This window comes from Biomphalaria glabrata, chromosome 3 (assembly GCF_947242115.1).
Source record: "Biomphalaria glabrata chromosome 3, xgBioGlab47.1, whole genome shotgun sequence".
Lineage (NCBI taxonomy): Eukaryota > Metazoa > Mollusca > Gastropoda > Planorbidae > Biomphalaria > Biomphalaria glabrata.
The window spans coordinates 43,347,673-43,374,861 of NC_074713.1; the positions used below are offsets into that span (position 1 = coordinate 43,347,673).

The window sequence follows — 27,189 nt, forward strand, 5'->3', positions numbered from 1 at the left end:
CAGGTGTTTTTAGAAGCAGCCGAGGTTTAGTCATCAAGGCAAATGATCGCTGTTTCACAGTATATGTGTAGTGTGTTGTACGTCAGACTAGTTGCTTCCACTGAGACAAAATGTATGGGAGATTTTGAACTCTCGATGTAGTGCTCGATAGATGAGGACTAACTAGATTGAGATCGTCATTCTACAGCTGACTGTTGACAGACTGACAGCTATTCTGAAATAGTCTGGAATAATATTTGTTTTTTAAATTCCTTGTTTTGGATATTTGAATTTATTGTGTTGAGCGGAATACTAGAAGGACAGATCGCAACAGTTGATTTATTTAATAAACAGGATTTTATTAAGTGATCATTTATTCATTGACCTGAGGTCAGTATTACTCCACAGCAATAATGTCATGGAGGTCTTGTTCATCAATGCATGTTGTTTCCCGTTGTGTGTTCACGTTGTCATAACAACAACCAACGTCCATGCTGACCATAGGATAGCATAACCGGTAATGGTTATTCTTACTGACCACTCGCCACGTTGTGTCAGCCCAGCCGCGCACCATCGTCGTCCGAAAATCAAAACAGCCCATCAGGTCGTGGCCGCTGTCCGTCCAGGCAATATCAATACAAAGCTGGCGAACGCCATCAACTGCCAAATGCCAGAATCTGGAGACGTTTCCGTATTGTCCCCAACCCCGATCCACCACAGCGGCAGCAAGCTGAGCAGCTCCTGGAACTCTAGGAGGCACCTGAAGCTGAACCTCAACATCTCTCAGTGCCACCACGCCGGGGGAGTCGCCTTCAACGCCGCCAACCTGAGCGGGCGCCTAGGCCCCGCAGGCATCAGGCCTTCAAGGCTGGTGGTGTCTGCCTCTGAAGACGCTCACATGTCATCAAAGAAGTCCAAGCTGGACTTTTGCCCGCTGCCCATTTCCACCCTTGCAAGCTCCTTACCCGGGAGCCCGAAGAATCCTCGGGTGACAAACGGGCACAGCAGATCCTGTGGGAGCCCGTCGCCATCCAGCATTCGCCCATCAGAGATAACTCATTTCCATCACCAGACAACCTTCACGTCTTGCAGCTCCTCCTTCGCATACTCCTGCAGCTCTGCCCAGTGCAACACCCCTGCCGTTGTCAACGGCAACCAGCCAAACAACCCCGCTACCTCGCCTACAACGGCTTTTATCGCCAGCAGTCGGATCTCGCCACTGTCCAGCCCAGTGGTTAACAACTGCGGCTGCGGCATCGTGTGTGGCGCCATCTCCTCCTGCCCTCCGGCACCCATCGGCTCGTCCTCGCCCAAAGCCAAACTGAAACCCATGAGCCCGGACGAGCTCGCACTGGCTGTGAACAAAAGCAAGCCCATTCTCATCATTGACGTTCGCGCGGCGCCCTCATACCTCCGCAACCATGTGCAAGGGGCGGTCAACCTGTGCTGCACCGACCCCCTCTACCGCCGCCGGATAGAGACAGGAAAGAGCTCCGTGCTGGACCTCCTTGGAGTCAGAGACAGTTCCGCCATCACGTCCTCCTCGCCGTCCACTAAGAGGAAGTCCTGCGGCAGCGCTATGGACATTGTCGTCTACGACGACCACACCAGCGTGCAGGACCTGGCCGAGGTGTCCAGGTCTCAGGAGAGCGCCCTCTACATGGTCCTGACATCCTTGTTGAGAGAAGGAAACAGCGTTCGAGTTTTGGATGGTAAGTTCATGTTGTGTCTCTAAACTCTAAACCATCTGTATCTTCAGCGTGACTCTTTAGCAAAAGCAGAAAAGGTTCCCTCTTCCCCATAAGTCTTTAACCCTGTGAAAATTTATACATATTAAAATGGTAGTATGTGTTTTTCTACTTTAGTGCTCATTTAGTCTTATTGAAGCACCTACTTATTAGCATAAGGAATGAATCACATTAAACAATCATATTACCAGGGAAAGAAATTGTAAAATGTTTTACAGTCAAACTATTTTCAAACGGACAAACAACATTTCAGGAGAGGGAACAAAATGTCACCAGGCTTAGATCATGCTGTTATTTGACTATGTACTAAGTCTACCAAACCAGCCCCCCCCCCCCCCCAACAACTCTTTATATTCATTGTGATGACTGAAGCAGTCAAACGTTTCACGATGAGACATAGAGAGTCAGTGAGTCACTAGACTCACATTATGTAGCTGAGTCAGCGGTGAACGCTTTCTTTGCCAGTCAATAAGTTTAAAACCATTAGTCAAGTGCTTTGATTTGATCCCAGATGACCCCATGCCCCTCCAACTGACTAATTCAACAACTTGTAAAATATGTTCGACTGTGTTTTTACACCCAATCAAAAATGAGCAATAGTATTAGGTCTACTTGAGTTTCAGCTATATTGAAACCAGTGGAAAAGTTAACCAACGAAATAATTGCCAATTATTAAACCAAGAAAACTCAATCTAGTTGTTAAATGGTTTGGTTGTCAAGATGTCTTGTATATCTAATACACACATACTTGATCTACTCTTAAGCTAACTCAACTAATTCAACGTATCATAATTGTACAAAAATGTAACTTTAAAAAAAACTTAAACAGTGTAATGAAATAACAAACTCTCTGCTTACAGCTACACAGTGGCGTAGCTACGGTGGGGGAACCAGGGGGGGGGAGAATTTACCCCCCACCCCCGTGGGGCCCCCACTTGAATGGGGGACACCAAATAAGTGTTTTTTTTACATTAAATATTAAATATTACGCAAAATGCAGGGCCCCCAAAGAGGTCAAGCCCCCGGGTCCCATATGATGGTAAATTCCTAGCTACGCCCCTGCAGCTATAATGTATTTAGTGTAGCGATTTCAGGATATTATACTATACAAAAAAATTAGTCAGTATTGTGTAGTCTATATTCTTAAAGATTGAATTTTTCTTAAAGCTTTCGCGTGACATAGATTCATTATATGTGACACACACAAACTCTTTATGAAATTATGACCTTCCCATTGTAAGTGACGCATACTATTTATGGTAGAGACACTTTATAATGCCTACTCAGAATGGCCTAGATTGACTAGACTCATTATTATAATGCTGTGTGTTGTACTCTTTGTGACATAGACTCGTTATGTGAAAGATCATATCTAAATAGTAATGGCCTACACTTATTGCTTGAAACTGATTCATTATGAGGCACACAACATACTGTCCTGGTAGGAAAGTTCAGATGTAATTCTAACTATAATCATGAAGTGAACCATCCATTTACAAGACGTTTCTTATAAGTTCCTTGTTTGTCATTGTAATCTTCCTAGCACATGCCCTTCCCCTATTTTCTAAAGCTTAAACTGAATCTTATTTATGTAATCATCTTTTATTGTCTCGAAAATGTGGACCTCTGTTAATACAGTCTTAGTTCTAGCCAATCTGATTGTTACTCTTTCATCTAGCCCGTCAGTTACAAAAACTTGAAATATCATAATGTAGTATCTTTGTAGGGCTTTTGACGTGAAGTCCAGCCTTGATTACAATATGTCTAGATTTATGCCCTCTTTGCTCGGTAAAGAAGATGCATTTAAAAAAAAAAGTATTTAGATCTACAGTCTAGTTACGTAGAAAAATAAAAATATCTTCTTAATTTAAAATGCTTAAAACGCAATTTACAACAACAGCCAAAATAAAGAAAAAAAAATACAGTATAAACTATTCCATTTTTTAATGCATTTTTTTTTTACTCCTGAGACCTCAAGGGAGAAGGGAGAGAAGCGAAATCATGTTATTATTTCCTTGCTGAGTTACGTGCCTTGTTGTAACCGGACATTGACCCAATTATGGCCATGACTCACCCGGCCTGTCAACAAACCACTAAGCACACACACATGTACGTGGCACAGATCTACTTCAACCCTCGTGTACAGCAGACGTATTAAATAACTGACATAGATACTACGTCACAATTCTGCAACTCAAGTTTTTGATCACTTTGTATAGAACAAGAACTATCTAACAAATGCGTGCCATTTCCACAGTGTTTAGGCTTTACCTATTTTATTATTTGTCGACATTGTATATATATTGTTACGTATTTCTGAATCTTCTGGCTAAATGTACTAGGCACACAAATAAAAGAAACACTGCAAAGAACTTGACGACTCAACTTTCAGCTTTAAATAACTTTATTGAATTATAACTATAACAATTCGTCACTGTAACATGTAGCGTATACGTCTTACATCGACTGTATCGACTGTAACGGCTCAAGTCCACTCTCTTCTACTGTCTCGCACAGTAGAGAACAGTATCGACGACTGTACTGACTCTTTTCACATGAACATCTCTGGTTTATAAAGAGTCCCTAATCGCTTGTCTATTGTTGCAAAAACACTGCTAGTACCCTCTGGAACAACATGGGAGGAAACATCACATCCTGTTGTTGTTTATACATGTCGATTCCAGAGGATACCTGCTGCAGTGTCATCTCGCCGAGGTCACACGTAGTGACCTCTAACTGTCACTGTTCATTTGTCACAATGCCCCCCTTCGTAAATCTGTTCGTCCTCTGGAACAACACGTGAGGCACGTCCCATCCTGTCTTTGTTTACATGCATAGATTCCAGATAACACTCGGTGCTGTGTCATCTCGCCGGGGTCACACATAGTGACCTCTACCTGTCACTGTTCATTCGTAACACTGCCCCCTTCTTAGATCTGTTCGTCCCGAACAGATTCTATTTCACCACGGTACTGATGGAGTCGGTCAACGTGGACAACCTTCAGCTTGGACCGTGGACTTTTCTGTATCCGGTAGACCACGTCGTTTATTCTTTTTACGACACGGTATGGACCTTCCCAGTCTCTTTGGAGTTTCGGGGATCTGCCTTTTCGTCTCTGTGGGTTATAGAGCCACACTAGATCATTCTCATGGAACCCCGACGTATTGGCCCGTTTGTCATACCTCGTTTTCATCAGGTCACTGTTGGTCTTGATGTTTCTGCGGGCCAATACATGAGCATTCTCCAATCGTCTTCGGAGATTGGTGACATATTCAGTTGAAGACACTGGCGTATCTCTCGGAATCCCAAATAACAGGTCACATGGTAGACGAAGCTCACGACCAAATAACATCCTTGCTGGGGTATATCCTGTGGTGCTATGAACGGATCCTCTGTATGACATGAGGAACATGGGGATATGGCTGTCCCAGTCCTCTTGTCGGTCATCAGTAACCTTAGACAGATGTTGTTCTAGGGTTCTGTTGAATCGCTCCACCATCCCATCAGATTGCGGATGGAGAGCTGTCGTGTGAGTCTTTTCGATGCCAAGTGTCTTGCACATCTCCTGGAAAACTTTGGACTCGAAGTTCCTGCCCTGGTCAGAGTGCAACTCATTAGGTACACCAAAGCGACTGATCCAGTTATCCACGAGTGTTTCGGCCACTGTGATAGCTTCTTGATTTGGTATGGCATAAGCTTCTGGCCATTTGCTGAAATAGTCCATGACTACCAAGATGTATTTGTTTCCTTTCTTGGTTTCAGGAAATGGGCCTACTACATCTATTGCGATCCTCTCGAATGGAACACCAACATTATACTGTTGCAAAAGACCCCTAGTTTTGCGTCGAGGGCCTTTTGCTGCCGCACATATGTCGCACCTTCGACACCATTCCTCTACATCCTCTCTATATCTGAACCAGTAGAACCGCTGACGAACCTTTTCCAGAGTCTTATTGACACCAAGATGAGATCCGCTAGCGCCATTATGCATCTCTTTCAGTACTTCAGCAACTCTCACCTTCGGTAACATCAGCTGAAGGCGATTGGATGTTCCATCAGCAGATTCCCAAACTCTTTTGATGACACCATTGACTAACGTCAGCGAGTCCCACTGAGCCCAGTACGCCTTGGTGGCTACCCCCTTCTCAGAGATGTCTTTCCAATCTGGCCGTTGTCCATCTTCTTTCCATAGAAGAATGGGAGCCAGATCTTCATCTTGCATTTGGTCCTCTCGAATACTTTTATCACACCAGGGTCCGGAAACATCTACTCCGAGCCGAAGACAATTGACAGCTACCTCCTTTTCTTCAGCCCTCTTGCAGTGCTTACATTCTGCTTTGCAGGGTCGTCGAGACAGTGCATCAGCATTTTGGTGAATTTGCCCTTTTCGGTGCTTAGTTTCAAATTCATAGGTTTGAAGATGTTCGATCCACCTTGCCACCTGACCTTCAGGGCTCTTAAACGAAAGCAACCATTGCAGAGCTGCGTGATCTGACCTTAAGATAAATTTCTGCCCGTATAGGTACTTGTGGAAAAGTTTTATTGCATCCACAGCAGCCAGCAATTCACGTCTCGTCACACAGTAGTTCCTTTCAGCTCTCGATAGGCTTCGACTGAAGTATGCGATGACTCGTTCAGTTTCATCCACCTTTTGGGACAAGACTGCGCCTATTCCAGTGTTGCTTGCATCTGTGTCGAGTATGAATGTCTTCCCTGGAATGGGGTAGGCCAATACTGGTGATGAGGATAGTGTGTTTTTCAGCCTCTCGAAAGCTTCTTGACATTCAGATGTCCAAATAAATGGCCTCTTTTGCTCTGTCAGTTGATGAAGGACCTTACAGATGTTTGAGAAATTTGGCACGAAACGTCGGTAGTATGTACAGAGTCCCAAGAAACTTCTCAGCTCATGGATATTACTTGGCGTAGGCCATCGTTTCACTGCCTCAACTTTGTCAGGGTCAGTGCTGACTCCGTCATTTGACACAATGTGACCAAGGTACTTAACATTTTTCCTGAATAAGGAACACTTCTTTGGGCTGAGTCTCATTCCCGCACTTCTTATCCGTTGAAATACTTCCTTCAGATTTGCAAGGTGCTCTTCAAACGTTTTGCCAATGACAATAATGTCATCAAGGTAAACAAGGCATGTAGTCCAATGAAGTCCTCGTAAAACCCTCTCCATCAATCGTTCAAAGGTGGCTGGTGCGTTGCAGAGACCGAATGGCATCACAGTAAATTGCCAGAGGCCATTGCCAGCAGAGAAGGCGGTTTTCTCTCTATCATTGGGATGCATTTCAACTTGCCAATACCCACTCTTTAGGTCGAGAGTAGAAAATACCTGGGACCCTGCAAGCGTGTCCAAAGTATCGTCGATTCTAGGAAGTGGATAACTATCTTTATGTGTGACTTCATTCAGAGCTCTGTAATCTACACAAAATCGCATAGATCCATCCTTCTTCTTTACTAAGACAATAGGCGAACACCAAGGACTATTTGAGGGCTCAATGATTCCTTGCTGCGTCATGCCCTCTATCATGTCCATAGCTTCTTGTTGCTTTGCTAGCGGCAAGCGACGTGGTGGCTGTCGAATCGGTCTGGTGTTTCCAGTGTCTATTCGATGTTGTACCATGTTTGTCCGTCCGCAGTCTGTTTCATCAGATGGCAGAATATCTTCAAACTCAATGATCAACTGTTCCGCTTTGCTGAACTGCTCATCTGATAAATTCACTTTCATTTCTGTCAGGAGCTTGGTAATTTGTGGATTGAAAGGTTTGGTGGAATTAACGATCGTGATATCATTATTACAGTTTCTTATCAGGTCAAGAGTATTACATATTGCGATGGGGCTGTCTTTCTCTAGATGTCTCTCCTGTAGGCCGAGGTTCATGATTCTGACGGGCACCTTTTGATCTTTTCCGACAAGGACCAATGTTTTTCCTACTGCCATTCCGCTGTTGTCATTTTCAATGCCTTCCACTATCGCCGTCATCGTTGCAGTTTGACTATGCTCTAACTTTCCCCAGATAATTGCTTCAGACTGAGCTGGCAAACTTGTATCTTCTGTTAAAAGGATTCTTCTTATTTGACCATTCTCTTCATCTTCATCCCCGAGCAAGGGAATCTCAACATCACCACATTTCAAAGTACCACCTCCGATGTTCAGAGAGAATTCACATTTCTGCATAAAATCGAGCCCAATAATACAGTCATCCGTAATGTTAGCGATCAGAAATTCATGTATAAATGACTGATGCCCGAGCTCAAAGTTTATATTTGTCAGTCCATGTATAGGCATCATCTCTCCACTGGCCGTCTTCAAGGAGTAAGAGTTCACTCTCTTGATTTCGTTCTTTCTGACAATGTCTGGACGAATGACTGAACGTGAGGCACCAGTATCTAGAAGAAAACGGTAATTTTGAGATCCAATTCTACCATTGATGTACAGACTTTTATTCTTCCCTAACACAGCGACTGGAATTATAGTTGCAGGGGCTGTCATGTTCTTGATCGCCGATTTTTGCCCCATAAAACCGGCGAAAGTTAGTTTCCCTGGTAGACATGAGCACCTGACCTTGCATCTGTCTCCGGTCTGTGCTGATACTCTGTTTGTCGGGGAAATCTTCTCGTGCAGTTCCTTTGAAGATGGCCAGGTTCTCCACAATTCCAACAACGTACACTGGTTCTATTCTGTCCTTCTTGCTTCTTATTTGGTCTGCGTTCTTCTAGCACTTCAGTTACCCTTCTGAGAAGTTGTGTAAGATCTTCTTCTTGGACTTCCAGCATACGCCCATGATGGATATTCTTAGAGGCGTCTTTGGCGGCTTCATAGGAGAGGGCGTAGACCAGAGCTTCGCTGGATTTGCGCTTACCACTGATTCTTATTGCCTTCTTCAGTTCTGGATCTCGAATAGCATCAATGAATGCATCAGTGATAATGACGTCCAGAAAGTCTTGTGCTGCTGTTGGATATGCCAAATGAGCAAGACGTTCTATGTCCGCCTCTAGCTCTTGCAAGGTTTCACCGGAGCGTTGTTGTCGGGTTTTCAACTGAACTCTATAAACTTCTTGTAAATGTTCGTCTCCGTAACGGAGCTCCATAGCCTTAACAATGGCAGCGTAATCTTGTTGATTTGTTATTGACTGAAGCAGTTCTGCTGCCTTCCCTCTTAAAGCTAACACCAGAGCAGTCGCTTTCTCTTCTTCAGTGTTCCAGTTATTAACCTTGGCCGCTGCCTCAAACTGTCTTTTGTAAACAGTCCATGAGATGGATCCATCAAACACAGGCGGCTTTATCTTCCCAGAGATTTCGGGCACTAATGTTTTTGTTCTAGTACCCCGTTCCTTACTCAGTTGTTCTTGGACATGAGTCCTTATCTCTTCCATTTCTTTTTCCACAGTGTTGACTCTCTGGTCAATCTTCTCGTTCATAGAGCTCATCTGTTCATTTACTTTTTCATTCATGGCGTTTATTTTCTTGAGGCTCTCCTTCATTAAGTCCATCTGGCCCTGCATGTTACTCAGGATCTCTGTCATATCTGGGTTTAATTCAAATATGTATTCATCTGGATCTTGATCTTCCTCAATAAGGGCCTGTCTTAGGCGTTCTGTTAGTGTTTCTTTGTTACCATTGAGCTGCAGACCTCTCTCACGAAGTTCTTGCCTTAATTCTTTGACCAACAGCTGGTTAAGTAGTTTCCTCGAAGACATTTCAGCCAGAAAACATCCCACTTCTGACACCAATTGTTACGTATTTCTGAATCTTCTGGCTAAATGTACTAGGCACACAAATAAAAGAAACACTGCAAAGAACTTGACGACTCAACTTTCAGCTTTAAATAACTTTATTGAATTATAACTATAACAATTCGTCACTGTAACATGTAGCGTATACGTCTTACATCGACTGTATCGACTGTAACGGCTCAAGTCCACTCTCTTCTACTGTCTCGCACAGTAGAGAACAGTATCGACGACTGTACTGACTCTTTTCACATGAACATCTCTGGTTTATAAAGAGTCCCTAATCGCTTGTCTATTGTTGCAAAAACACTGCTAGTACCCTCTGGAACAACATGGGAGGAAACATCACATCCTGTTGTTGTTTATACATGTCGATTCCAGAGGATACCTGCTGCAGTGTCATCTCGCCGAGGTCACACGTAGTGACCTCTAACTGTCACTGTTCATTTGTCACAATGCCCCCCTTCGTAAATCTGTTCGTCCTCTGGAACAACACGTGAGGCACGTCCCATCCTGTCTTTGTTTACATGCATAGATTCCAGATAACACTCGGTGCTGTGTCATCTCGCCGGGGTCACACATAGTGACCTCTACCTGTCACTGTTCATTCGTAACAATATATTTATAAATGGGGATTCCCTTTTAGCCGTATCCGCTTGATACGAAATACGGAAGTCCAATGTTGTCACTGAATATAATTTCTAGATCAATACGACTCATGGAAATCTTTATTGGAAAGAGGAAGGTGGGAAAAAACGTATAATTTATTTATAACATTTGGAAAGTTTAAAATAAAATGGAAATTGTTTTATGTTTTATCTAATTGATTAGTATCTCACAGAAAAAAGTCTGTGTGTGGTTATTCATTACAAGTACTACAAAAATTCTATAAAAAAAAAACACGTCATAATGCATGATAAATTCTTGGTAAAGGAGGCAATGCATACATTTTAATTTCTTTTAGTGTTTATTATTATTATAAGTTATAACCTAATGGTCACTTTACATTCATTCATTTGATCATTGACTTGCGTCATATGAGTGTTTTAGCGGTGCGAGCAACCGTGGCTCTCCACTCGTCTCTGTCAGAAGCTGCCCGCATCAAGAGACAGGGCGGTCCCCCCGCCCCCCATATTTTCTTGTGGCGACTATCCTAAAAGCTTGTTAGGGACTGCCAAACATTAATGAGACATTCTTAGGACCTGCATTCGAAAGATCTTATTTGTTAAACTCAATGCAATAGAAAATATTCAAATCACTATGTAAAGACTTTTATACGCTCAGAAAGTCTTCCTAAAAAAAAAGGTGCCAAGGAAAGACCTTAATAAAGTCATGCAAAGACCTTCATAAAGTCATATGGGAAGTCAGTATTCTCATACGACTCTGTGATAGTGCCTGTGTGTGTGTGTCAGCATATTGAGGGCAGGGAACGTTTTATTTTATTTTTATTTTTTTGCGTGTGTGAGCAACACTTGTGGCATGTGAAGGTGAAGGTCATCTGCACTTTGTGAGCCGTTCGTCGAGGGGAAAAGGCAAAAAGGAAAGTGGGGTGGGGGGTAGAGGCATGTATACTTTCTTCGTGCGAGCAACTTCTTTGTTTGACGATGTAATCGTCTGCTGCTATGCTAGATGACGCATTATGGGGCTTACATGTGTCTTTGATGATCAACCAATGCCACGTCTGCAATTTTGTAGCGGTGACCAAGTTAGCTTCACCAAGACGTCTATAGTCTATGCAAATGTATTTGACAGACTTTCAAGTATTACAAAAGTTCTATATAAATAAAAAAAAACACGTCATAATGCATGATATATTTTTGGTAAAGGAGGCAATGCATACATTTTAATTTCTTTTAGTGTTTATTATTATTATACGTCATAAACAGTTTACATTCCCTCAATAGTATTAAGCCTAGTAAAAAAAAAACACAGGCTGCAGATTTTGTGAATAAGAATGAATTATATATGTGCATAATTTTCAATAAAATATTTTTATTTGTAAGTTTATTTGTATCATTGATGAACACACTTATATGTAGACCAATGATTCATCTTTTTATGAACATTTTAGCATTTAAATTAATCAACTAGCTCTACTTCACTTGCCACGCCTATCTTCACTCACTTAATAAATCAATATAATTAATTCAGAAAAAAAAAAATTTGCTTTGCACAAAAAGGACAGTAAGAAGATAACATAATACAAGGGACATAATCTGATAAAATATATAATACCTAGGGCAATAAGAAGGTAAACAATGACATTTTATAATCATTTTACTTTATGTTTGCTCCTCCTCTTTCAGACCGGAAGTGGGCAAAATTTTGAGATTTAAACATGAAATAAACCTTTTTTTCTTAACTTTTTGTTTTCTCAGGAGGTTTTAAAAGTTTTAGCATGGACCACGCGGCCCTCTGTCGCTGCAGCCTGCAGATGCCGATGGACCATGTCTCTCTGTGCCGGTGCAGCCTGCAGCAGACTGTGGAGTTCAAACCTTTGTTGTATAGCCCGACCAACGGAGTCCACGAACCGGAAATCGAAGCAGCAGTTGCGTCGCAAGTCCTACCATTCCTGTATTTAGGTAAGCAGCCTTTCCGTTGTCTGTCTGCCTGTCAGTCCGTCTGGGTTCTTGGCCTCACCTCTTGTGTAAAGAAGTGATCGATACATCAATAAATCCGTTGGCAGCGACGTTGTTTTTTTTTTAATTCTAGTTAGTTTGTAGCAAGTGTTTGTCTAGTTAGTTTGTAGCAAGTGTTTGTCTAGTTAGTTTGTAGCAAGTGTTTGTCTAGTTAGTTTGTAGCAAGTGTTTGTATGGTCATCCATTACATCCTATCATTTGTCTCTTACATTGATATGCCATGGATAAAGCAGCATCTTCGATTCCCTAGGTTAAGGAAGACTGCAGTATTAGTGATGCGTTGCTTACCCATCTTCGACCTACCTATTTTGTCATAAATGACACAAACAAAACCATTGCCTATTTAAGTTCACATCGTCTCCTGAGCTTGTCTTATCTATTCTGTTGGTTTCATCTATTAACTTTTAGAAAGTAAAGTTCCCCTTTCAGACCAGGCGATCTATGAACTTTAAATACTTAAGTTTGATATTTCTAGTGCTATATATTGCAACATATTATAATTTAAATAATGCATAATTTCAATAACTGATATTGTATAAAAAGCTATACATAGCAAATATTAACGCATAACAAATGCGTATCAAATACTCATACAATCAATTACAACATTCTACATCAATGCAACCTAGCCATCTCTTATTAGACATAAAGTCCAGAGGGGAAAATCCATCCTTGGTATGCATAGCACAATGACTTCTTAATAATAATAATAATACTAATACACCGTCACGTTGTTCATTATATGCATAGCTCGGTGTATAATTAGATCTGCTATTCCCCGATTTTCTTCCATTTGCACACTTCTTAATATAAGTAAGGGACATAAATATCACTGAGCTATAGAAAATTACTTTGCTCTTGAGAAATCTTGCATAGGTTTTATGAAAATGTCTCAAGTGAAGAAGATGGATATTTGAATAATCACATACTCTAATATCCAACACTTTACCCTGTCTTTTGGGTGCAGTGGTTCTGTGATTTTACTTTTAATATATAAAATGTACATTAATATTACAAGCTTCACCTATCATAGGGCATTCTGCCCAATAATATTAAAGTTTACCACTGCATGCTATATCTGTGCTGGAACATAATGTCCATCAAACCACTCGTGTGCAGTCCTAGTGTCTATGCCGTTTGCTATCTCTAGTTTGCTATCTCTAGTTTGCTATCTCTAGTTTGCTGACCCCCAATGTCTTTCGGTTCCACGTTTTAAGCTGACCCTGTGCCCCCTTCTGCTGTTTCAGGGAACGAGCGTGACGCCAAAGACCTGAGCAGGCTCCGGAGTCTGAACATCGGCTACGTCCTGAACGTGACGTCCCACGTCCCGCAGTACTATGACGAGCAGGGGATCAAGTACAAGAGAATTCCAGCCTCGGACAGCGCTCAGCAGAACCTCAAGCAATACTTCGAGGAGGCCATCGAGTATATCGGTGAGTGCAGACATTGTCATGACATTTGAATGTGTAGACAATACAATTCGTTGATTTCAATCTACTAATGGCTGTTGTCATTTAACGATATTAGGTTTATATAGAGCTAAGTTTAATCATGATTCTACAATATCTACACAATACTATGTGTAACTTTGGCGACATCATTTTACATTACCATATATGAGCATTATTATTTTTTCTCTTTACTATATTTTTTTTATCCTAAATGTAATGCCATTTCGGTCTGAGTTTAGGCTCTATAAGTATGTCCTTGGCCTTGAACCATGATTGGACTTGGCAAATCATTGTCCTTGACCTTCACTGCTAATAAAATTGAACTTCAATAATCATTGTTCTTGACATTCAACAATCAATGTCATTGACCTTCAACAATCATTGTCCTTGACATTCAACAACAATATTTCTTGGCCTTAAAAATCATTGTCATTGGCTTATAGCAATCATTGTATTTGGCCCTTTATAATCATTGTCCTTGGCCATGAACAATTATTGATTGCGGTACAAAATAGTAATTTCGCACCACCCTCGCACTGCTGGACATTTGACTTGACTGTGTTTCAAAGTCACACGGCCAATTCTCTCGAACGAGTTCGCTGTCACTAAAGCGTCACTAAGTCACGGTTGAATCATACCAGGTGGCACTACCCAGCAAGCAACTGAAATAACTGTGTCATAATACAGATCGATTGCTACATACTATCTCTGTACAGCTCAGCGCCATATCTTTACCACGCAGATAATTGCAGTCGTAAAATATCATCTTGGGATCAAGGGCCCATAATTCACCCAGCAGGAGTTGTCCTCTCCCCTTTTCTCTCTATTTATTAGAAAAGGTCCCGTAACGTAATAAAGAAAAAAGAAATTTCGTGAAAACTTTATAAGCACCAAACGTCTGCGAAGTGTTAAGAGAGAGTGTGGCTTGGAGGACTTCTATAAATATCCGATAAGATAATCTGCTGCTGCAAAAGGGGGGGGGGAGAGATTCGTATAATGAGAGCTCTAATTAAAACATGACTCATTTAGGTTGGCGAGAGAGGGGGGGGGGGCTTAGGGACGGGAATGCTATTATGCATGGTCAAATAAAAAGCTGATGACATTGACTAAATGGCTCGGAGTTTCAGATTAGCGACGAGGACCTGTCCACTTTATCCCTCCCTTGCCACATGTACTCATTCATTCTGCTTTATAAGTCTACATTGATATGCAGCTAAAAGTAAACACGCGAACGAAAAAAGATGACTTTTTTTTAAAACAAAGTTTTCCTAAGGTAAAGAACCGCTTATTACTGCCATTTATCTGTAAATGTAATGTAAATCTGTAAAGCTCCCTTTCTGTCTTATAAAACTGAATTAATTAATTAGTACTAATCAATTAACTAATTGGTTAATTTTTTGATTGATTCGTGTCTTGTCATCGACTGTGCAAAATTTCAACTTGATCCGAGAATGGGAGAAAATGTGTTCTTACTTTACCAGACAGACAGAGTGGATATCAGCTTTCTCAAAAAATACGAACAATTTAAGATACTTCTACTTCTACTAAGTTTTGTCTTCGAGACTCAAAAGATTTAAACTAGGAGTGCATTATGTCATGTGGCTAGCGAGCCATAGATGTCTTTGAGACTCAAGATTTAAACTAGGAGTGCATTATGTCATGTGGCTAGCGAGCCATAGATGTCTTTGAGACTCAAGATTTAAACTAGGAGTGCATTATGTCATGTGGCTAGCGAGCCATAGATGTCTTTGAGACTCAAGATTTAAACTAGGAGTGCATTATGCCATGTGGCTAGCGAGCCATAGATGTCTTCGAGACTCAAGATTTAAACTAGGAGTGCATTATGTCATGTGGCTAGCGAGCCATAAATGCAATCTCATTAAATGAATACTGTGGTATAGAATTTTTTTGATGACCAACTGAGTGCACTAACCCATTCATAGTGGCTCTGATATTTCAAGATGACTTCTGACACAAGACCCTGTGATGTAATATTCTACAGGGCTAGCTCAGACACCAGATGGCAGTCGAAGCAGACAGTTTGGAGGGGAAGAGACTGGGAAACAAAAAGGGGAGGGGGGGGGGTAGAGACGGAGGAAATTATTGATTTTGTTTTTGATCGAACCCATCCGATATATTCCTGAATAGGACCGAAGACAAGAGGGATACTGCCCCAGATTTTCATTTAATTGCATCCTGAAGTTTTCAGTGCAAGTAAATGTGTTGTCTAGGTCAACTCGGTCTATTTTAAGTATGACAACAGTTGGTTCTGTCAACATTATTTGTGTACTAAATGTTGTCTATGTCAACATGACCAAGTCCTCTGGACTGGTCTGCTTCGAACTTTGAACTTTGGATCTCAATTTTATGCTTTAAATTTACTGTCAAATGCAACCAGTTGTTGTAATAATGATGTGACCTACTAATGACGTCCACGTTAGCATGACCTACTTTTCAGGATTGACCTACTTGGATGCTAGCTTAGTTCTGTCTTACCGCCCCCCCCCCACCACCGCCGTGGGCCTCGCAGCATGTGGTTGCTCTCTAGCGGTGTGGCACTTGTTTCGTCGTCTAAACCATCTACCATCGTGACCCCTGCCTTCTCTGTCCGTCAATAACGCCCCGTGAGTCACACCAGAAAAATCTCATCCCCCCACCCCCCCCCCCCAAGTAAAGTCAAAGGTCACTTATTTTCAACTAAACTACAAACAAAACGAAACTCTAGTTTGTAGTGTAGACTTTGCATGATTGGTGCGTGTGTGTGTGTGTGTGACTGCTTTCACAAAAAAAAGGAGGAAAAGTGTGTGTGTAAGGGAGGTGGGGGGTGGGGGTTGCAGAGACGTTGAACTGCGCTATTTACGTTTCATTTGTTTCCCTCTAGCGTGTGGAGAGGTAGAGGGCGCCAGAGGCTAGAAAAGCTGCCCTCTAACCATGTCTTCCTTTTAACCGGAGATCCCCCGCCGTCTTTTCTTTTCTGCGCCTTTACACTTCTTGTGTAAATAATTCTAATTAACTGGTTCGCTTCTCTCCCCTTGCTGTCCACTCTTTTTTTTTTTACTTCTTGTTCTCCATTTCCATATTCTGGCATTTCACATAGGCCTACTCTTCTCCCCTTCTTTCTCTCTCTCTCTCTCCTTCTCTTTCTCTCTCTCCTTCTCTCTCTCTCTATCCCATACACACACACACACATCCATTTCCCTGTAAATCATTTTCTCAAAGCCAAATCTTTTTCTTATCTTCTTACGGTCATTTCCTCGCGTCCTCTCTGTCACACACACACAGACACTGTCATACACACACACTGTCACACACACACACTGACACTCATTCCTTTTTCCCTCTCACTCTCTGTCACACACACACACTCTCTCTCTCTCTCTCTCTCTCTCTCATTCACACACAGTCACTCATGTTCTGTCCCATTATATGATTTCAAATAATCCCCTCATGACAACGTTACATGTAAAAAACACAAATCTATGTTGAAATTCTTTAACTTTGAAGGCAACGGCATGAGAGACCCTATCTTTCTTTAGCAACGCATTGAGTGAAATGGGCTCATTTGACATGCTGAGTCCCTCACTCACACACACGCCTCTCCCACTCGGCCTCAATGGTACTCACCTACTTAAGTTATTTTCCTTACTTTGACGTCTCGGGTGCTGGGAGCGGGCGCCCTAATTTGATCAGCTCAGTCCTCGGTCATTTTATTCTACATCCTATGCGCGATCCGTTGCGGTCGTTGGGATGAAGCCCAGATGCCCCCCCCCTGTTTTTTTCTCTCTTATTGGCTTCTCATTGCCACCCTCTTTCTCCCCACCCTAAGCTTAAGTCTCTCCCCCCCCCCCCGCCCAAAACACTCACACCAATCTCTCCTGAGATCCTTGTTAGTCATTATAGGAAGTGAAATATGAATTTCTGTCATTTGGTTTGAGAGTATATATTTCCTTGTGTTCGTTCTTGGGTACGAGAGTAGGGCAATAAAACGTAGCATCGTCATCAGTACACAGTTGTTGTTGTTTTTGGGGGGTCACATACTAAGAAGTATTTTTTTATACTTTCAGAATTTAGAGTCTCATGCTAAACATAGGTATACTAGAGTTTCTCTCTATATACTGGTTGAATTGTTTTGCAATACACTGGTAGAGTTACAATACACTGGTAGAGTTGCAATACACTGGTAGAGTTGCAATACACTGGTAGAGTTGCAATACACTGGTAGAGTTGCAATATACTGGTAGAGTTACAATACACTGGTAGAGTTACAATACACTGGTAGAGTTGCAATACACTGGTAGAGTTACAATACACTGGTAGAGTTACAATACACTGGTAGAGTTACAATACACTGGTAGAGTTGCAATACACTGGTAGAGTTGCAATACACTGGTAGAGTTACAATACACTGGTAGAGTTACAATACACTGGTAGAGTTGCAATACACTGGTAGAGTTACAATACACTGGTAGAGTTACAATACACTGGTAGAGTTGCAATACACTGGTAGAGTTGCAATACACTGGTAAAGTTACAATACACTGGTAGAGTTGCAATACACTGGTAGAGTTACAATACACTGGTAGAGTTGCAATACACTGGTAGAGTTGCAATATACTGGTAGAGTTACAATACACTGGTAGAGTTGCAATATACTGGTAGAGTTGCAGTACATTGGTAGAGTTGCAGTACACTGGTAGAGCTACAATACACTAGAAATGTTGTTGGTGTGTGTGGGGGGATGGTGTAAGAAAGAAGTTGTATAGACACAAGGCATACAGGTGAGCTTGAAAGAAGCACCAAGCGTGAGTCACCATACAACAACCTCACGCTTCCCCGCCCTCCCCCCCCACCTGAATCTATTGGACAGGTATCGCTTGGTGTTACGAGGCATGACGTCACCGCTGCCTGAAGTAGATAGCTTTAACGTAGATAAAGAACAGGGGGAGAGAGGCAGCACACGCAGTCTACTCTATTGATTAAATCAAGTCTTACTATCACAGTCAAAAGATATTTTTACTCTCCTCTCGCTGTAAATGGTAACGAAACATTCCACGTCTGCTGCTACAAGGTGATACTAACTAGTACACGTGCACTCAGATTTTCCCGCTCAAATATTCATGTATGTATTTATAGTTTTTGTTTTCCCTTTCCTCATCTGTTGCTATGGCGCGTGTAATGAAGTGACCAATGGGGGAGGGGGAGGCGGGCATTGTCTTTGACAAAACTCATTAATTATCTATCTATCTATCTATCTATCTATCTATCTATCTATCTATCTATCTATCTATCTATCTATCTATCTATCTATCTGTGCATATAAATATATCTCTAATTATAGATATATAAAAGGGATTGGGGGGGGGGGGGAGGAGGAGCTAGTTCGCAGTTACGTTGATCAAATGTTCCAGAAGGGGTTAAGGCCTACATGTAAACCTCTCAATCTTGTTTACGATATCTTTAGACTGTGCGTCGTAGTGCTAGCCTGTGTAGAGCATGGTTTAATCGTTTATCTAGTCTTACTAATCATGCATGCGCGATGAACTTTGAACTCAGTCGAAAAAATTTGGAACTAATAAAAATACAAATGGAACAGGTAGTGAGTTATGAAAAGGCTTTGGCCTAATTAGGTCTTAAAAAACAATATTATTTTGTGAGGGAGTTCTCTCTTTCCTTTGTAAAACAATATTAGCGTGTCAGGGAGTTCTCTGTTTCCTTTGTAATGGCCTCTGATTGCTTTGAATTGAAGTATTTAAAATACATTTTCTGTTTGGCGTCTCCATGACTTTCCCCATCGATTTAGAAAGAACCCCCCTCCCCCCCCCCCCCACACACACACGTATACAAAAGACAGTTCTAGGAAAAAAAAGTTTGAAAAAAAAAAGCAGCAAATGTTGATGTGGCTGGTGCTTCTGCAGTTCTAAGGAAGCAGGGAATAGTCAGAATCATAGTTTTAAAACTGAATTTGTTTCTTTATTTTTTATGATACTGATATGATCTAATTTCGAATTTATAAAAGTTAATTTGTTTAGAGCTGTGCTCCTTTAAAGGGCGGGCCATTTAAGTGTTGTTGTTGTTTTAGTACTTATGAACAACAACAACAAAACAACAACACACATTTTTATCCCACGTATTTAATGGGAACTTGTATGTGGGGGTCGAAGGTTTAAAGAGGGGGGGGTTGTAAGTTACTACTTACTCTGTGAGCTTGCTGACTACTCAACACGCGCGTAGGGTTGGGTGTTTAGTTCGTCATTCTGAGTGTGTTTAACTTTTGATCACAGCATTAGCCGTTGTGTTTGAAGTGGTAGATTAAAACTCCTTGATCAGTCACTCCATGACGTCATCGCTTCTGGGTTCCATTTTCTTTCGTTTCGTTTCATTTCTTTTAAGCCTACTCTTTTTTATTCCATTTATCCAACTTTTTTTTCCCCTCTCTCCAATTGTAACGTTTAAAAGAAGCTGAGATTGCCCCACACACAAGACTGCCCCACACACAAGACTGCCCCACACACAAGACTGCCCCATTAAGATTGCGAGTTATAGAAATAATATTATATCTTCCCACCTGTAGAAAACTGCTTCGAGATATACATTTATTTTTAACTTTTAAAAAATTTCACATTTTAGGATGTTTTTTTTTTTTTATTTTATTTTTTCTTCCTAACTAGCATACACATTGGTGCACATATGTAAAACATGGGCATTTCGACACCATGTATTTAATTTAGCCTATACTTATGCGGTCTGTTTCTAGGCTCAGCTTTCCACTACGTTACGCCCAAAGTAATAATACTTTTGTACTTTACTTTAGTGGAGGCGCGGTGGCTGATCGGTAAAGCGCTTGGCTTCCGAACCGGGGTCCGGGGTTCAAATCCTGGTGAAGACTGGGATTTTCGATTTCGGGATATTCGAGCGCCTCTGAGTCTACCCAGCTCTAAAAGGTACCTGACATTTGTTGGGGAAAAGTAAAGGCGTCTGGTCGTTGTGCTGGCCACATGACACCCTCTTTGTTACGCATTCGTCTTTAACCGTAGGCCAAAGAAACAGATGACCTTTACATCATCTGCACTATAGACCACAAGGTCTGAAAGGGGAACTTTACTTTTTTTTTTTTACTTTACTTTAGTAATTTGTGTGTTTAAATGTCTGTGAATGTGTGTGTGAGTGTTTGTATATTGCGAGTGTGTGTGCGTTTGAGCATGTCTGTTGAGAGTGTGTGTGTTTTTGACAGGTTCTCGATCTTTTTTAAAGTCATAAAACAAATCACCGCTTTTAATATTTCATCTTTTCTGTAAAAACAACAAAAAAACAGACCATGACGTTCAAACCAATAAAGTATAAAAGAAATCGATAAACGCCAAACAGGCAACCCTACTCTAAATGTAATCGTAAACGCCACAACGTGTCCGACCAGGTCATTTGATGTGCGAAACTGCCAAACGACCGATCCGGCGCAAACACGTCAAGCATGCTGACGTACGTTGGCCCTCAATAAAAATCTGATCTACCGCATGTAGTGAGCCCTTGTGTCACTTGATACCTGTAATCATGGGTGACTCATTGGGACCAGAGGTCACGTTTGGCCCACGGTCAATCCGAGCCTTTCTTTAAATCTGGGGTTGTGTAATGTTGAATCTAGATCTAGATATGCAATTGAGTTAGCAATAACGTTCCACGCAAGTGATAGGATAACAAATAGAATGCTCAATTCCAGGGGCGTTTACTCTAGTTCTAGTACGGTAATGTTTTTGTATATATGTATTCTGGCTTTGTGTGTGTGTGTGAGTGGCTGTAGTCATGGAAAAATTAAAAATATGCATTTTCTGTGCAGGTCCTACTTTCTTGTGTTTACCTTCTTTTTTTAAAAAAAATGACATCTTTGTTACACATTTGAAAATACACCCCCCCCCTTTTTTTTTTAAAAGCAATATTCATTTCTATCTTGGATTTGGTGTTATTACTAGTTGTCATGTAGTGGTCCTGACTAGTGTTATTACTGACAAAAGCTGGTGGTCCTAGCTGGATATTGTCCTACTAGTGGTGGTCCTAGCTGGATATTGTCCTACTAGTGGTGGTCCCAGCTGGATATTGTCCTACTAGTGGTGGTCCCAGCTGGATATTGTCCTACTAGTGGTGGTCGTAGCTGGATATTGTCCTACTAGTGGTGGTCCCAGTGAGTAGTGGTGCTAACTAGTGCTCCTGTCTTGGCTACCTGTCTATTATTTCATTTTCAAATGGTTGAGCCGCAAGTAAACTTTTGAGAACTACTGAAGAAAGACGTAACAACCCCCCCCCCTCTCCTCCCAAGTCCAAAGACTTTCCTGTTGACCATCTCAGCAGGACACAGAGAGGACAGTTCTAAGTGAGGACTTCTTATGTGTCCTGCTGAGCCCCACAGACTTATTCCTCTCGCCAGCCCACTCCTTCTGCCGGTGGTCATCTGGGAGTCATTAGATGGCCGGGGCTTGGAGAGTGTGGGGGGGGAGAGTGGGGTGGCAGAAGCTTACGCTCTGACCATGTGAGCTGTGTGGACTAAATCTGGCGGCCACACCGGGGGTGCCACTACTGACAGATGGGTTCTGGGAAGCTAGCTGTGTTTTTGGAATTTTTTTTTTTTTTTTTTGTTAAGTCTGTTTTTCAACTAAATCTGCCTCACGTTATTGAAGACTTCGGCGTCAGATACTGGCCGCTAGTTTAGGATAAGACAGAGACAGTAGTCAACCAGACACGGTTTGACACGGTGACGTAATGCCACTTACCAGACAGGTCACATGACCCGTTGAGATAGTATTGTGATGCTTTTCATTAAAGAAGTTTAAGTTTTAGTTTACATTGAGACTAAAGCATGTTTATGTGTGTGTGTGTGCGTGCGTGTGTATGTAATAGCCAGATACATGGGGGGGGGGGAGCAGACGATTCTTCCAAAATTGCCAAACGTTCTTAAAGATGCTTTAATTTGGACTTGTGACTTTGAAACCAGAAAGTCAGAAAATGCACATTTCACAAACAACTCAATTAGACCCAAATACTGTAACAGGGGATAGCGAATTATTCACAATCGTATTTCATAGTTTACACATTTTTAAAAAAAGATTATACTTAAGATATGTTTGGGTTCTGGCTGTGTCCATTTAGTGTGTTGCCATTGATGTGTCAGTGTTGTGTCATCCGTATGATATGTCATCTGTATGATGTCATCTGTATGATATGTCATCTGTATGATGTCATCTGTATGATATGTCATCTGTACGACAGTGTTGTGTTATTCACTACCAGCGTTTAGTAATCATGTCCTCATTTTGTTTCACTTTCAGATGACGCCAGACAGAACAACGCCAGGGTGCTCATACACTGCCACGCGGGCGTCTCCCGCTCCGCCACCATCACCATCGCCTATCTCCTGAAGCACACACGCATGGCCATGGCCGACGCCTACAAGTTCGTCAAGGGCAAGCGGCCCATCATTTCCCCGAATTTCAACTTCATGGGCCAACTTTTAGAGTTTGAACAGGACCTGAATGATGGCGTGTCGCCCAGGATACTCCAGCCAAGACTTCAAGGAATTGAGAGCAGCGTGTGAAAGCTCGACACCATACCAAGATACGCCCATGTTTTCTGACTTAATAATCGGCTAATAACTTTTGACATAATTACATCAGGATACTTCATTGACTCCATACAATGCACATTTGTGTGCCGACATTTCAAATCAAAGGCGCTGTAGTACTCTAGGAATTTGAGTGCTGTAAACATTCTAATATTTCTGAGCACGAAATAAAACTTTGAAGACTATAAAGCCTCAAACTCCAAAAGTTAACTCACATTTCTCTTCGATCAAATGTTACTAGTCAAAAATGCCACGGACTTCAAAGAAAAAAAAGTAAGCTACTGATAATGATCCCAGAGATGGTGTCATCGACTCAGAACTGTGTTTCTAGAGGAAAAGGACAAATACCATTTGTAGTGATTGCTGAAGATTGACTGATGTCATAAATTATTTATTTCTTTATGCTCAAAACTTGTTAATGCTCTTTATTGACTACTGTCTTTATTTCTTTATACAACTATAAAGCTATCACTGGGGGGTCCAGACCACTTTTATGAACATGCTTTTAAAACAATGTATCTAAAGAAAAAAAAAGATTCAAGAAAACAGTTTGAACAAGTTTTGTGAAGGAAAGATGGGCATTGCTAGTCACATCTTCCTTCAGTAACTTTCCATGACTCTATGTCTACATCAGAAAAATACAATTGGAAGATTATTAAAGTTTTCTTGCAAAGTCATCATACAAAAAGCAACTCAATACAGATATTCTCAAAATAATAACAAAATCTATTAAACTTTTACTCATGTTTTGCAAAATACAAATATGCTAATTTGAAGAAGCATAAATATTTATCCTGTAAATATTATCAGTTCATATAGGTCTGGGTATTTCAACCCAAAGAATGGATTTTTTAAAAAATTCTAAACAAAACTGTAGGTGTTTGTGTCAATTGAGCTACAGTTTCTATACACTTTTAATCTTTCATTGTCACTCAAGCTTTGAGTGACAGCCTTTAAGAATGTGTTGTGAATAGGCAGCACTTAACTTTCTACATTTTAAGCCCCTTTCTACACTGTAAGCCCCTTTAATTCCTTTCTAAATTGTAAGCCCCTTTGGTCCCTTTTTACATTGTAAGCCCCTTTGGTCCCTTTCTACATTTTAAGCCCCAGCTCCTTTGGTTCCTAAACTCCCTTTCCCTCCCTTTTCCATTCCCCAAAATGTTTATTTCTATTTGGAAACAAATGTTTCTATGTTTCTTTTCTTTTATTTTGTACATTATGAAAATCTGAATGAAAACAAAAGAGATGGCATGAAATGTGGAAGACCTGTTTCTCCATCTGCCATTACACTTTCAGTCTATTGATCCAGATAGACTGTATGTACACACTATGCTGTCTGTGATGTTTAAAGACCTGACTACACAAAACATGAGATGAGCTATTAAAGAAGACAAAAATAGAGCTCCACTGACCTGTATATATTGACCAAGATAGAATTCTTTGGTTATGGACACTTTTTTTTTTTTTTTGGACTTAACGTGATTGTGAACTTTTTTTTTGTGACTGGCCGCAAGTGATTGAGGATCACTGGACAGCGGTGCACACTTGCTTCTCAGGGGTTCTCATTTCATATCAAAGTGTGCACACAGCCGACACGAACTAGCTGGTCATCTGCAGGCTCAGACCATGCTGGGCCATTAGTTAGTCATTTTTTAATACTTTTTTTTTTTACCACTGTGGATATCATCATAATTTATTGTGTGGTCATTCAGTGGTCACTGGTCAACCTGTTTGACTGGTAGCTTGACCACTTGGTATGCTCTATTTTGTATGGAGGTTTGTTAATAGTATAATATGTAGAAATATTCATCGAGGCTGCTAGTTGGAATACATGTTTTATTACTTTAATCATTTTTACTTTGCAATGAAAAAAAAAATCTATATGAAAAATTGTAAACTTGATTTTTTTTGGGTTATAAATCAATAAAATTTTTAAAATGTAAATGTCTCAAAACCTTTTTAAATATTAAATAATTATTCTAAATTGTAATTTGGAAATTAAACCTTGAGATTCACAATCTGTTGATGAGTATTTATAATTTTAGAAAGTAATCTTTAGAAAATAAATGTTTAAATATTGTTCTTATTTATTTCTTTTATGAACGTAGAGAAAGAACCAACAGAAACATTATTGAAACATTCCTACAATTTTTGTTTGTTCATTTTTGTTTGTTTAATTGAATCATTTCATATATAAAATATCCTATGAATATTACTGTCAATGTTGTGTGAAGATATATAAAACTTATATTTATTTATATATATAAACATATATTCCTTGATGTTGAAGGTGTAGTTAAACAATCTTTTTTTATGTGAAAGTGTTTTGTTAATTTATGTTAATTTATGAGTGTCGAGATCAAAACATGCCTTGCCACTACCATTGTCAAATTCAAAATTGAGTGTGCATGTGTGTGACTATGAGCTTGTGTGTTTGATGTGTACATCATAATATTGGACTGGATGATATTCTTTTTTTCTTTTATTCTTGTGAAGTGCCTTTTGTGTTTTCTAAAGGGCGTTTCAAATTTTTTCTTCCCAAAAATTTTCCCTTCAACTTGTTTTCAATTGAAGCAAATCTTGTACTACCTCTGTTTCCAGAAACTTGAGTTAATCATTTCTTCAGTCATAATCATAATAGCTACCATAGAATCTTTTTTTTTTTTTTTTGTTTCTTATGCATACATTTCTTATTGTTTTAAAAGTAATTCTGATCATCTCAAACAGGCAGAGATTTAAATTTTGAGAACCAAATTTAGTTTGAAGATTTGAAAAACAAATTGGGCACCAATGCCAAGTGATAATTGTATTAATGCAGTTGTAAGGCCAAAATATGTTTTCTAATAAGGTTCTCCACCAAAGTGTATACATTCATACCTCAATTTCAAAAAATACATTTTCCTTTGCAATTTTCCTTAAGGTGATTTCTCTAGAACTAAAAAAAAAAAGAAAATATGTATAATATGAAAATTGTGCAATATTTGTGCTCTATGAACTGTGTACATACAGATTGATTCTTGCAATACTATCATGTTGTTACTCCACTGTTCCCCTTCCCTTCACTCTGTCATTTATCTGTATAGGGCAAAATATGTTTTGATACATTTTGTAATGTTTTGTTAATTGGACTGATCATGATATTTTCCTTAATTAGACTGATCATGAATCTTTAATTTTTTTCTCTTTTTTTTTCTCTGTTCATATTTTCCCCAATCCATTTGTGTGTGTGTGGGGATTTTTATTTTGGGATAAATGGTATTCTGCCCTCCTCTTATTGTTCCTCCCTCTTCTTATTGTTCCTCCTCCTCCTAGAGTGTCTTTTGTTTGGTGTCTTGTTTTCTGGAGTTATTATTGGGAGTTTTAATCCCTCTATCTTAAGGATGTAACATGCTCTTGTAGGAGAGAAATTCAATTTTGTTTTTTTTATAAATATCTTTTGGCTCTCTGTCTGTAGTTGAAAACTGTACATATCCAAGTAGTCAGTAATTTAGTCAGTATATTCATAACCCTATTGATTTTCTCCAGTCATGGCAAACTCATTTTCACCAGACCATCTTTTACAAAATTGTTAAAATTTTCAACAAACACATTTTCATATTTTGCAGCATAATAAAATTATTTTTACAAAATCAAAAGTTGTTCAGTTTTAATAATTTTGGAAAACCAAAATAACAAACAAACAACAAAACTGATAAATTTAGCATACAAGTACATGTATTCATGAATTGAAATAATCCACATAATTTCCTCAACTCTTTAATTAATAGGCTCGTTTGAAAAGTAGTTCCTTCTTTTAAGAATCCTAGGAAAGAACAGCCCACTTTTTGTGTATATATTGGCCAGAATTTTTTTAATATGAATTTCTGGCCGAATTATTTTTGTGAGTGTAAAATAGTTATTCTTGGTGTGTAGAAAGATTTACTCTGGATGTTGGTCAAAACAGATTTTTGTTTTTTTAAAATGTTTGAATTTTTATGTTTGGAAGTGCTTTTTTTTTTAATCATGAGTGAATGTGTGAGTGTTT

General features: G+C 40.2%; 1 protein-coding gene across 1 annotated transcript; it reads left to right on the top strand.

Annotated features, from left to right (window-relative positions):
• On the top strand, positions 1-26,731 carry LOC106063728 (dual specificity protein phosphatase 10-like). Its single transcript, XM_013222176.2, has 4 exons — positions 1-1,691; positions 11,847-12,050; positions 13,355-13,540; positions 22,873-26,731. Exons 1-4 carry the CDS (start codon positions 500-502, stop codon positions 23,136-23,138), a joined length of 1,848 nt encoding a protein of 615 aa, XP_013077630.2. The 5' UTR covers positions 1-499; the 3' UTR covers positions 23,139-26,731.
• Positions 26,732-27,189: the final 458 nt, after the last annotated feature.